Source organism: Anomaloglossus baeobatrachus, chromosome 12, assembly GCF_048569485.1.
Source record: "Anomaloglossus baeobatrachus isolate aAnoBae1 chromosome 12, aAnoBae1.hap1, whole genome shotgun sequence".
NCBI classification, from domain to species: Eukaryota; Metazoa; Chordata; class Amphibia; order Anura; family Aromobatidae; genus Anomaloglossus; species Anomaloglossus baeobatrachus.
This window is the reverse complement of record NC_134364.1, coordinates 54000137-54014179: the sequence shown is the minus strand read 5'-3', so window position 1 is coordinate 54014179 and position 14043 is coordinate 54000137. Positions and strand designations below refer to the sequence as shown.

At 47.5% G+C, this 14043-nt stretch overlaps 1 protein-coding gene across 1 annotated transcript in view; it reads left to right on the top strand.

Moving 5' to 3' along the window:
* TRAPPC6B (trafficking protein particle complex subunit 6B) overlaps positions 1–13771 on the top strand; it is a 32002-nt gene extending 18231 nt beyond the window's left edge. Inside the window, exons 5-6 of the mRNA XM_075330304.1 lie at positions 443–536; positions 4435–13771. Coding sequence (XP_075186419.1) covers positions 443–536; positions 4435–4466 — 126 coding nt within the window. The 3' untranslated portion in view covers positions 4467–13771. The remainder of the gene's footprint in view (positions 1–442; positions 537–4434) is intronic.
* Positions 13772–14043: the final 272 nt, after the last annotated feature.

The window sequence follows — 14043 nt, the reverse complement described above, 5'->3', positions numbered from 1 at the left end:
ATTAAATTCCAATTTCCCCAACTTTTAGCAGAAAATATAAATCGTCAGGATTGACTGACAATATTTATGGGCACCTGTTTGTTGTCGGAATGTTTGGAGCTCTATCGGCACAAGTGACATTGTCAATGAATGAATATTATGGTATGTAAAGGACACAATCAATTTCAAATGAGAATAATGGAAATTACATGGTGAATAGATAATTAGCAGCAAGTACAAATAATGGCAAATTAGCCTAAATGAACCTCTGAAGAGAAGAACGTGGTCGGGCAGATTCATGAATTTAGTTGATGATTATGTATTCATGTGCTTATGGGACCATGTAGTCTCGTCACCCCTGTAGACATATATACTTGTCTACTAAAAATAACTCAGCTAGAATTATATATTAGTAAAAATAAATAATATTTTTTTTTTTTGTTTGTTTTTTTTTTGTGCTCAGTATTTGGCTTTCGCCTGTGGTCTAATTCGAGGAGGATTATCTAATTTGGGAATAAGAAGTATTGTAACAGCGGAAGTCTCAGTAATGCCTGCATGTGAGTATACAGTCCTTCTCAGTGCCTATGGTTTATGATGTATTATTACTAGCAGCATATAGATTCCAGTAGTGTTTTATGTTGTTTTGCAGCAATAGAGTAGTGCTTTACTGTCAAAAATTTCATAGACCGTGAGATGCCATCTCTTAAAGAGAATCTGCAATGTGAAAAAGCGCTATTAACCTGCAGATATGGGGTTAAGGCTGCTTTCACACATCCGTTTTGAGCCGTGCGGATCGATCCGGCTGTGAAACCTATGCAACGGATGCAGTGAAAACACCGCATCCTTTGCATAAGTTTCTCCCATGCGGCCCGTCCAGTTTTTGCCGCTTGCGGCATGCTACTGAGCATGCGCAGTGGCAAAAACCGGATGCGGTGGCCGGATGCGGTTTTTGCCGCATCGCGCCGCATCCGGCATCCATAAGGATGCATTGAGAAAAGCGCCGCATTGGCCGGATGCGGCGCGATGCGGGTTTTTTTTGGTTTTTGCCGCACAAAAAAACGTGCCAGGCAACGTTCCATCCGGCTGCCGCATCAGCTAAATCTGCCGCATGCGGCAAATACCGGACCGAACGCAAGGCCATGCGGCACTAATTAAAGTCTATGCAGGAAAAATGAAACCGGCAGCAAAAAAAAAAACGGTTGCGTTTTTCCTGCAAAGTGCCGGATTGTGCCGCACAGCAAAAACCGGATGTGTGAAAGTAGCCTAAGACGTAGACTGTTGGCCAATCCCATGAATTTCATAGTCTCCCTTTTATGGGGATCTTTAGACGGAGCACAATTATTAGTTAAAGGGAACTTCTCATGTTAAAAAATTGCTATTAACCTGCAGAAATGGAGTTAATTTTTAGGTTAATAGCGTTCTGGATCTTCCTGGCGCCTGCACAGAGAGCCCCACCCCCCTCCCGCTACCGGGAGGAAATTAAAGGGAACCTGTCACCAGATTTGGTGACTATAAGCTGCGGCCACCACCAGTGGGCTCTTATATACAGTATGTTAGAATACTGTATATAAGAGCCCAGGCCGCTGTGTAGAACGTAAAAAACACTTTATAATACTTACCTGGGGCGGGTCAATCCAAGGGGTGTCGCTGCTCTCCGATCCGGTGCCTAATCCCTCTCCGGTCTGCGGCGATCACGGTCCTCCTTCGACCAAGCCCAGTATGGATGACGTAATTCTACGTCATACACATAAGTCGGCATTGCTGTCCTGCGCAGGCACGCTTTGAGGCCCTGCTCAGGGAAGATCAATGTATTGTAGCGCACATGTGCGGGCGACCTGTAACCTTTCCACGCGCCTGTGCATTACAGTACTTTTGGTCTGCCCTGAGAAAGGGCAGAAGTGCGCCTGTGCAGGACCACAATGCTGGCCTGTGTGGATGACTTGGAATATGTCATCCACACTGGGCTGGGTAGAAGGAGGATGGTGATTGTCGCAGAGAGCAGTCGCCGGACTGGAGAGACGAGGTGTCAGACCGGAGAGCAGCGACACCCATCGGACCGGATCGTCCCATAGCTGAGTATAATAAGTCTTTTTTACATTCTACACAGTGGCTTGGGCTCTTACATACGGTACTCCAGAATGCTGTATATAAGGGTTCACTGGTGGTGGCTGCAGCTTATAGTCACCAAATCTGGTGACAGGGTCCCTTTAATGCTATTTCTCCCCCCCAGCAGCACTCTGCTTTCAGTCATTGATGTGCAGCCTACATACGTTCAGTCACCGCTCTGTATATAGTGAGCGGTGGCTATAACTGTGCCCCCATGCACTGACTGACAGCCGCTCATCATTACAGCCAGCTGTCAGTTAGTTCTGGAAGCACGGTACAGCCACCACTCACTATGCACTGAGCAGTGACAGAACACCCGTTGGCCGCGATACTATGACTGAAAGCCAAACTCTGTCGGAAGGAATAAACTTCGTCTCATCCCAGCAACGGGGCTCTAAGTGCAGAAGCTGGGAAGGTTCAGAACCCTGTTAACCTGCTAAGACCTCTGGGCTGGTAATAACCCTGCCCACACCTCTGATTGGCAGCTTCCTGTGGACATTGTCAGCAAGCAGCCAATCAGTGATGAGAGTGGGGTTACACAGATTAGCCTGACTGTCCTGCATGTGAGAATTAGGGGTGCTTCACACACAGCGAGCTCGCTGCCGAGATCGCTGCTGAGTCACGCTTTTTGTGACGCAGCAGTGACCTCATTAGCGATCTCGCTGTGTGTGACACTGAGCAGCGATCTGGCCCCTGCTGCGAGATCGCTGCTCGTTACACACAGCCCTGGTTCGTTTTCTTCAAAGCCGCTCTCCTGCTGTGACACACAGATCGCTGTGTGTGACAGCAAGAGAGCGACAAATGAAGCGAGCAGGGAGCAGGAGCCGGCGTCTGACAGCTGAGGTAAGCTGTATCCAAGATAAACATCGGGTAACCAAGGTGGTTACCCGATATTTACCTTAGTTACCAGCCTCTGCAGCTCTCACGCTGCCTGTGCTGCCGGCTCCTGCTCTCTGCACATGTAGCTGCTGTACACATCGGGTTAATTAACCCGATGTGTACAGCAGCTAGGAGAGCAAGGAGCCAGCGCTAAGCAGTGTGCGCGGCTCCCTGCTCTCTGCACATGTAGCTGCATTACACATCGGGTTAATTAACCCGATGTGTACAGCAGCTAGGAGAGCAAGGAGCCAGCGCTAAGCAGTGTGCGCGGCTCCCTGCTCTCTGCACATGTAGCTGCATTACACATCGGGTTAATTAACCCGATGTGTACTGTAGCTAGGAGAGCAAGGAGCCAGCGCTCAGTGTGCGCGGCTCCCTGCTCACACTGGTAACTAATGTAAACATCGGGTAACCATACCCGATGTTTACCTTAGTTACCAGTCTCCGCAGCTTCCAGACGGCGGCTCCGTGCAAGCGCAGCGTCGCTTGCACGTCGCTGCTGGCTGGGGGCTGTTCACTGGTCGCTGGTGAGATCTGCCTGTTTGACAGCTCACCAGCGACCATGTAGCGATGCAGCAGCGATCCTGACCAGGTCAGATTGCTGGTCGGATCGCTGCTGCATCGCTAAGTGTGAAGGTACCCTTAGTCCTGTAGTGATAATCTCCTGCTGATAAAACACTAATTGTATGGAAACTTCAAATAGGAAGAAAACCTCCAGCGGACAATAGGCGAGGATAAGTAAAAACATCCATCTTCATTAAACCATTAAAAAGAATTACATATTATTAAACAAAGGATGAATGATCCAACACTTTCAGACAAAAAAAAAGGGAATTACGTCTTATCCATGAATAAGACATAATTGTCGTTTTTGTTGAAACGCATTGGTTGTTCATCCTGTGTTTTCTGAGGGTGTTAATACTGCAGTGGCAGCTTTTTAATGGTTTAATAAAGGCGGATGTTTTTATTTATACTCGCCTATTGTCTGCTGGATGTTTTTTTCCTTTTTGGAGTTTCTACAGCCCGGACCGGGGTCTTTTCGCGCAGACCGCGTGACACACTGAATCATGGTGTACTGGTTATCTGCATGTTTATTTTTCATGAACTGTATGGAAACTACAGCACACAGCCTAATAAGTGGCACATCACTAGAATCAGTGCCTCAGCCCCTACATTATGCTGCTGACAGATTCCCTTTAATTGGAGCAGAAATATGCATACTCAACCATTGCTCCATTCTCTGTCCTGATCCTCCGCGATGAAACAATATCTGGATTACCTACTGTGTCCATTTTGAGAATAGGCCATAAGTTACCTACAGCTAGGTGTCACTATATAAAATACGCCCTACAGAGCTGTTTTTATAAACCTGCTTTGCATATCATCAGTTAGTGTTACATTTATTACAGCAAAATATCATTTCCGTTTTAACCTGTTTTTTTTTTGTTTGTTTGTTTTTTGTTTTTACAGGTAAATTCCAGGTGATGATTCAGAAGTTGTAGCACATACAGAGGAATGCCATAAACTGACAGCCTGTACGGATCATAACACATAAAGTATCCTGGGCTCATATAACAGATGATCGTCTACTTTACCTCCGAGTCATCTGGAGCCCGCTCATTGCACAAGTCTCAAACCCTGAAATCGGGATGACGAGGGATAGTTCAACATTTACTCATCTTTCTGACCACATGAGAACACTAAACTATGTAGACAAACTGAACACTAAACTATGTACACAAGCACATTGATTTTTTTTTAAATGCTTAGGAAACCTTCAATTACATCTCTCAAGCAGCGTGCGGAGCACTTAATATATGTGAGCGATGGAAATTGCAACCCAGTGAAAGGTATTGTAGACATTAGAATGTCTTATTCATGGACGCTATGACTTCCAGACTACAAAAAGATACATTTTATCTCAATTATGTGCAGTAATGGGAATGAATAATAAACCTTTCTTCATCGTTCCTTATGGGAGACCCAAACCATGGGTGTATAGCTTCTGCCTCCGGAGGACACACAAAGTACTACACTCAAACGTGTAGCTCCTCCCTCCTAGCATATACACCCCCTGGTAGCCAGTCCTAGCCAGTTTCAATGCTTTGTGTTCAGGAGGTCACACACACACATGCATTCTCTGATTTTTGATTTTTGATTTTTTGGATTTCAAAGATTTGGAAGAAAAGCGGGTCCCATCTGGACTCCCGGCATGTCCCTTCTCACCCCACTGTGTCGGCGGTGCTGTTAAGGTTGATTTCAGGGCTGGAGCCTTCACATGCCGCGCTCCTTCACCATCCCTTGGGGCTCTGGCTTGAAGTGGGAGCCATCACGGTTCTCACTGCTTTGCAGGAGACCGGTCTCCATCCGCAGCCCTGTTCAGGATCCTGTCGGACGGAGCGTTTAACCCCCCCCAGGGACCTGGCACCTGCGTCTCAAAAGCTAAGTATGAGACGTTTTTACCACAGAAAGTGGTCTTTCCAGGGTTCCCTGTACTTTATTTATTGGGGGGAGTGTATATATGTCTGAGGTAACATTTCCGGCCGGTTCTCCAGTTTTCACTGGAGAACCGCGCCGATGGTGCCTGCACGCTGGCCGCATGTTTAAATCTAGGCCCTGGCTTTGCCTGAGGCCTAGTTTCGGTTTCACTCCCCCTGCATGTCAGTCATGCAGAGGGACAGTGTGGCTCCGCCCAGCGGCTGTTCAGCACAGGGAAGGGACACTCCTCACTGAGGAAAGATTCCCTCCCCTGTATACCTCATTTGCCCGCTCTCAGAGTAGGCCCCGCCCCCTCGCCTCGCTCCGGTCGCCATTTTCTCAGCGTTCTCAGTGTCTGCATAGGCACAGAGATACCACATTGTGACAAGTTGGGGCCAGGGCTGGGGGACTGGAGGCATGGAAATGTATATTAAACGGTCTGGCAGCCACAACCTCCAGTTGTGCAGCTGCTTATATTCTCTGTTTATATACTCTGCTGGGGGTCATTCTGGAGATGCATTCCCTCACAGAGCCCCCACTTCTGCAGCATGTCTCACATCAGAGCAAGGCTGCAAGGCTGTTCTTAATAGGCACTGCATGCAGACTCGTACTGCCTGTACTGAGCACATAAACACAGTGGTCCCTCAGCCTGGAGGCTCGCCAGTGGTCCCTCCAGCTGCTCCGGGGGTGCTGAGCATGCATTAGCCCCCTTCTCAGGGCGCTTCTGCTGCTACGGCTCGCTCAGCAAGCTCTTAGAGGTCTCTTCATCTGGTTTCAGACCCCGTCCTCCTAAAATGGAGACGCAGGGTCCCCTGTCCTTCCCCGTCCCGCAGCTCTGATTCACGAGCTGACTCACTGGACGAGGAGGATGTCTTTACTGGGGGCTCGGACGATCGGTCCGAAGGTGACGCAGATGCTAATGATTTGATTGCGTCCATTATATTTGTACTGGACCTCAATCCGCCTGTATCAGGGGAGTATCCCCCTCTGGCAGAAAGGCATCAGCATACCTTAAGAGAACAAGGAGTGTGTTCCGTACCCACTCCAGTTTTCAGCCCACTGTGACCAAGCCCAGAGCCTGTCCTGACAGACGCTACCAAAGCGTGGTTCTGATGACTGTTTCCTCCTTCCACCAGAGGTGGTCAAGGAGTGGGCTCATTCACCAAGGGTGGTCCCTCCGGTGTCTAGTATTTCAGCACGGATAGTTGTATCAGTGGCTGACGGCACCTCTCTAAGGATCCCCCTGTACATTAATTCTGTACTGGACCTCAATCCGCCAGTATCAGAGGAGCAAACTTCTCTGGCAACAGGACACCAGTTTACCTTGCCTAAGAGAATAAGGAGTGTGTTCCTTAGCCACTCCAGTTTTCAGGCCACTGTGACCAAGTCCAGGGTCTGCTCTGGCACACGCTTCCCAAAGCGTGGTTCTGATGACAGTTTTCCCCTTCCACCAGCGGTGGTCAAGGAGTGGGCTCATTCACCAAAGGTGATCCCTCCGGTGTTTAGACTCTCAGCCCGGACGTTGTTTCAGTGGCTGAGGGCTCTTCACTTACGGTTTTGCTGTCCGCCAGTTTGTCCTTCTGGCCAAATCTGTATGGAGGCGGCAGGGGCCTCGCTCTCCCCATTTGCAGCAGTGTGGCTTTCAAGCCATCTCTGCTTCTCTAGAGGAGATGCATTCCCTCATAGGGACTCTTTGCACGAAATGGTTGCCTTAGCTTCCAGACTTCAGTCTTTTCATCCCATACCATGTCTGCCATGCTGGAGGCTCTCACCGCACTGCGGTGGCCTCGGCTAATTTTCTCGCTATCCGCAGGCTCCTGTGGCTTCGGAAGTGGAAGGCGGATGCTTCTAAAGAAGTTCCTTGCTGGGCTCCCTTTTGCTGGGACCAGACTGTTCGAGAACAACTGGATGAAATTATTAAGGAAGCTCCTGGCGGGAAGAGTTTCTTCCATGCCTCAAACCTAAACCAGGAAACCTGTCCAGGGCAGGAATCAGTCGAGGTTTCGTTCTTTTTGTTCCTCCATCTGATCGTTCTCTTAGCCCTCGGCCTCGCCCACTGGCTCAGCCAAGGATCGTAAACCCAAATGGCGCGCGAGAAGACCGCAGGACATGCTGCCACTAAGTCAGCCTCCTCCTGGCTATCTGGCCACGCCAGCAACGTCCTTGGTCGGTGGCAGGCTCTCCCACTTGGCGACGTATGGTTTTAACACGTCTCCGATCAGTGGGTGCGAGATACCATCTCCCACGGCTACAGGATAGAATTCTATCCAGCCCGCCAAACAGATTTTTTTCTGTCAACTCCCCTCTGCTCCAAGGCCGCCGCCTTCTCACAGGCTGTGGCATTCTTGCAGGCCACTGGAGTAATTGTACCGGTTCCCGACTGGGAACGGTTCTGAGATTTCTGCTTAAATCTATTCCTAGTACCCGAGGAGGGTGGTGCCTTCCGACCTGGATCTCAAGCTTCTCAAGCATGTTCAGGTGCGGCAGTTTCGCATAGTCTCTGCGATCAGTCATTGACCCAAGGAGATTCCCTAGCATCCATCGACATCAGAGATGCCTATCTGCATGTGCCAATCGCAGTTTCACACCAGCGTTGGCTACGTTTTGCAATCAGAGTGGTCCAATTCGTGGCTCTTCCCTTTGGGTTAGCCACGGCCCCTCGAGTATTCTCAAGGTCGGGGCAGCTGTGATTGCGGTCCTGCACCTCTAGGGGTTGACAGTGATTTTTTTTGTCCAGACAGCCTTCTACTCTGGGTTTTCATCCAGTGCAGACTGTTAGCGGAGTGCCTCGCTCACTCTCGCCACTCTCACCAATTCGGGTGGTTTGTCATTCGGTCCAAGTCCACTCTGACTTCGACCCAGAAGTTCACAGACCCAGAGACGCAATTCGAGACTGTCGGCACTTGTGAATATGCCCTTAGTCAAGCAGCACTCCCTCCGCTGGCGGTCGACGTCGTTCCTTCAGGCACCTAATACAGGTGCTGGATCAGATAGTGGTGTCAATGGAAGCATTCCCTTGCCCAGTTCCATCTGCGTCCTCTACGCCTGGATATTTTACGCTGTTGGAACAGGCGGACTTCCTCCTTCCACGGGGCGGTGGCTTTGCCACAGACCAGGGGCTCATTTCAATGGTGGCATCGTCCCCCTCTGTCTCAGGGACGCTCCTTTTTGGCTCCGTCCCGGGTGATCCTCACCAAGATGCTAGTCCGGCTGGGGAGCAGTATATCTCCACCATGGAGCGCAGGGCACTTGGACTCTGTCCGAATCAGCCCTCTGGATCAATGTGCTGGAAATCAGAGCTGTGTTTCTAGCTCACTAAGCCTTTCACCATCTGTTGGCAGCCAGGCACATTCGAGTCCAGTCAGACAACGCTACAGCGTTTGCCTACATCAACCTCCAGGGCGGGGCACTCAGCCGCCTGGCAATGTTGGAGGTTCATCGCATTCTTCAGTGGACGGAGGACTCCTAGTCCACCATATCCACAGCCCACATCCTAGACGTGGGAAACTGTGAGGCAGATTGTTTCTGCCGTCAAACCTTGGCTCCACGATCCTCAGGTTTTTGCGGCAGACGCACTGGTTCGAGTTTGGTCCCAGCTTCGTCTGTCCTACGTGTTTCACCCTCTAGTTCTTGCCCAGAGTCCTGCGCAAGATCAGAAGGGAGGGCCGTCGGGTCATTCTCATTACTCCAGACTGACCCAGGCAAGCTTGGTACCCTTACCTGCTCCGTCTGTCCGTAGAGGTGCCATAGCATCTCCCGGACTGTCCAGATCTTCTCTCACGAAATCCGTCCTTCCGCCAGAGCCTACGGCTCTCAGTTTGACGGCGTGGCGTTTGAGTCATGGATCTTGCTGACTTCTGGTATCCCTCCTGAAGTCATCTCCACTATGACTCAAGCTCGGAAGTATCCTTTGGCCTTTTGGCCTTGCCGTCCCTCCTGTCCCTTCTGCAGTCCGGTCTGCAGCTAGGACTATCCCTCAATTCCCTTAAGGGACAGCTCTCGGCTCTGTCAGTGTTGTGCCAGCGGCGTATCGCCCGGCTGGCCCAGGTGCGCTCCTTCATGCAGGGCGCATCTCACATCATTCCGCCCTACCGGCGGCCCTTGGAGCCCTGGGACCTTAATTCGGTCCTCATAGCTTCCGGAAACCCCCCTTTGAGCCTCTTAGGGAGGTTTCCTTGTTTAGTCTTTCACAGAAAGTGGTTTTTCTAGTGGCCATGACTTCCCTCAAGGGAGTCTCTGTTTTGGCTGCACTCTCTTCGGAGTCCTCCCTTCATCAAGTCAAGGTGGTTCTCCGTCCGACTCCGGACTTTCTCCCTAAGGTGGTTGCTGCCCCCTTAACCGGGGCATTTTCCCTGCCTTCCTTTTGTCCGGCTCCTGTTCATCGCTTTGAAAGGGCGTTGAATACTCTGGATCTGGTGCGGGCGCTCCGGATCTATGTGTCTCGCACCGCTGTTCTTAGGCGGCGCATCTCTCTTTTGTGCTGACCGCTGGTCAGCGTAAGGGCCTTTCGGCATTTAAGCCGACCCTGGCTCGTTGGTTTAGGTCGGCCATTTCCGATACCTACCAGTGTACTCAAGTGCCTCTCCCGCCGGGGATCAAGGCACACTTGACCAGAGCTGTCGGTGCCTCTTAGGCTTTCAGGCACAGGCTACGGCTCAGCAGGTCTGTCAGACTGCCACTTGGACTAGTCTGTATACTTTTTCGTAGCACTACCAAGTGCATGCTCTTGCTTCGGCAGATGTGAGCTTGGGCAGACGCATCCTTCGGACAGCTGTCGCCCATTTGTGAAGTTAGGTTTCGCCTACTTCTCAGTTTTTCTGTTTATTCCCGCCCATGGACTGCTTTAGAACGTCCCATGGTTTGGGTCTCCCATAAGGAACGATGAAGAAAAAGAGAATTTTGTTACTTACCGTAAATTCTTTTTCTTATAGTTCCGACATGGGAGACCCAGCACCCTCCCTGTTGCCTGTTGGCAGGTTTCTTGTTCCGTGTGTTATCACCGGCTGTTGTTGTAGACAGAGGTTCCGGTTGTTCCGGGTTTTGCTCTGTCTCTACTTGTGGGTGGATGTCCTCCTTCAGCTTTTGCACTAAACTGGCTAGGACTGGCTACCAGGGGGTGTATATGCTAGGAGGGAGGAGCTACACGTTTGAGTGTAGTACTTTGTGTGTCCTCCGGAGGCAGAAGCTATACACCCATGGTTTGGGTCTCCCATGTCGGAACTATAAGAAAAAGAATTTACGGTAAGTAACAAAATTCTCTTTTTTTGACACTAGGCCTGATACATACATACTGTGCTAACAAAGTGTTAATAGGAAACAAATTACTTCTTTAAATTGTATTTGTACTCTAAAAAAAACAAAAAGTGTTTTTATACACATATTCCAACTTGTTTGAAAATGGGGCATGGTCTGATGGCAGGTGGATATAGCTTAAATAGAATCTGTCAGTAGGTTTTGGCTATGTAATCCGAGAGCAGCATAACATAGTGGCAGAGACCCTGATTCCAGCGATACGTCACTTGCTTAGCAGTTTCCTGCAGCTTCAATATAATCGGTGTTTTATCAGAAGGAGGTTATCACTGCCAGACTAGGTGTTGCGTGCAAGTCAGTCTAGTAAAGTTAATCTGTGTAACCACAGAGGCAGAGACACAGATTTAAGTGAAGTGTCACTTAGGCCCTTTTCACACATGCGGCATTTCGCCGGACTGCCGGATCCGACACACTCCAGTACAGTGTAATACAGTACAATGGCAACCTCCAGTCACATGCTGTCATGTGACCGGAGCTTTCTGCGATGCCATTGAACAGTATTAACACTGTACTGGAGTGTGCCGGATCCGGCAATCTGGCAACATGCCGCATGTGTGAAACTGCCTTTATTGGGCTATGTTTTGCTGTTTAAATACAATGAGTGTTTTATCAGAAGGAGATTATCACTACAGGACAAGGTGGCTTGTTCCTCCTGGTCCAAACCACACTTCCACCACTGATTTGGTAGATTTATGCCAACATATAAAGTACACAGCTGCCAATCAGTGATTGAGGGTTATACACTGCTCCGCATTCTGAGCTCTGCTAGATCTGGAGCAGGGAAAACTGACTCGATTTCAACTGCTGCACTCAGTAAATGAAGTGACACCGCTGGAATCAGGATCTCTACCCCTGCATAATGCTGTAGTGAGATTGCATAGCAAAACCCTGCTGACAAATTCTGATTAAAGGCCATAATTTTATGAAAATTGACACCTAGCTATAAAACTAACAGATGGTGGAAAGTTAGACTAAACAGTCCAAAGAGTCTTGGCGCAACATGAACCACATGCAGAATGCCTGGCTGAAATTTACACCGGATTAGTACATTTACAGCATTAACCACATGCAGAGCGCTGGGCTGACATTTAGGCCAGATTAGTAAATGGTCTCCTGAGTATTTTATGTATTGTATTTATGTTAAATACGCCATATGGATTCCACAATGAGCTGTTTTATTTGGTGCAATTTTTTTATTGTTCTTACCAAGAGGGAGGTGTTTACACGGCAAAAACCACGCCCCCTCCCCCAGCGGCGCCTGGGAGACACTCCCCCTCCCCCCAGCGGCGCCTGGGAGACGCCCCCTCACCCCAGCAGCGCCTGGGAGACAAAAAGTAATACTCAGGGGAGCAGTGGGAATAAAATAAGAGCACAGCCTGACCTCATTTGACCTGAAGACAGATCCGCATTAAACATGACCAGTGTGATCTCCATTAGGTGCTTTTCAGGACTAGTCCCAGACATTTACTATCAATATTTCGTAGAGTTCTTATTTTTAAGGGTATTTTAACAGCAGACATGCTAGAGGCCCCCCATACTCAATAAATGGTAACAGTGCCCCTCAATTTTGGCAGGATGGGTTAACAATCTAAATAAGTATGGAAAGCCCCCCAACCCTTTCCCTACAGGTGATCTCAGGAGAGAAAAGGATCCAACCTGGGGAATTTCAAAGGCCATGTTTTTTTTTTTGTCTTTTTTTCGGGTGGTGAGGGAGGTAAGACGCTGCCAGTCATTCCTATGTGGGGGAGTCGGAAGAGATTGATGTCGGTCCAAACAATCTTTTTATCAACAGCTATCTAGTTTGTATTAGGGTCCTAAAGGGAATCCGTCACCAGGATTTTGCCTCCTAATCTGAGAACAGCATAATATAGGGGTAGAGATCCTGATTCCAGCGATGTCACTTACTGGGATGCTTGCTGTAGTTTGGATCACTGGAGGACTAGTAATCCTGCTACTATGTAGTTCTCTATATTCATGAGCTCTGTATAACCCCCTCACCACTGATAGGGAGCTTTCTCCCTATGCACAATGTACACAGAAAGCTGCCAATCAGTGGAGTGGGCGGAGTTATACATGGGAGCTGCCAATCCGTGGAGTGGGCGGAGCATTTAGAGATTTAAAAAAAAAAATGTTTGTTTTTTTTTTTTTTTTTTTATCAAAATTGCAGCAAGCATCCCAGTAAGTGATATGTCGCAGAAATCTGTGTCTTCGTCTCTACATTGTTCTGCTCTTAGGTTCAACTGAAAACCAAAAACCTGATCTGGACCTAAGCTGTACACACAAAATGCTTGTATGGGGCACGGTGGAAAAGTCATGAGGAGTCAATGGCAGACAGGTGATGATGGATTTTAGCAGTTATCTTATATATTGTATTAGCCATAATTCTAATTAAACGTCATACATAATGTCAAACTACAGATGTCTCGGATTTTAGTATTGACCTATATTTTAATTTTTGGGAAAGGTTTAAATTGATGCACAGAAGAACAAGTGATCCTAAGTGTTTCTATCCTGCGGTCACAAAGATGGAGAGAACGATTTATATACACTTCTAGGTACCTTTACTATATAGAATATAGATTGACCACCTCTGCATATTAGAATTAACCTGACCATTTTGCAAACCTGTCTTTTTATGGTTGCAAGGATAAAAAGGGGACATTATTACTTTATTGCAATGTCGTTCTATAACCACAAAACTAGTTTTTCGGGCATGTGGTTTATTATGAGAAGCTGATATAAAAAGAAGAAAAAAAAATATACAGTGTGTGTGTATATATGTATATATGTGTTATTAAATGTGTGTGTATATGTGTATATATACACACACATATACACACACACACTATCTAATAACAATAATAAATTATATATATATTTATTATTAGATTAATGTGTGTGTGTGTATATGTATATATGTGTGTATATATATATATATATATATATATATATATATGTATAAACACATATAATATATATAAAAAATTGTTATTAGTGTGTGTATAATTATTATATATATATATATATATATATATATATATATATATATATATATATATATATATATATATATAATTATACACAAACTAATAACAATACAATGATCTTATGCTAACTTACAAAGCGATCTATGACTCTTTCATGAAAAAAATATTCAATGTACGTTATCCATGAGCAGCTCAGTCTGTACCAAAGAATTTCTGATACTATCATATGGGAATAGTAGATCTATTTAACAATGTCCCAATGTCCTCTTTACTAACACTAGCATGCATTAGCATATAAGGGCCC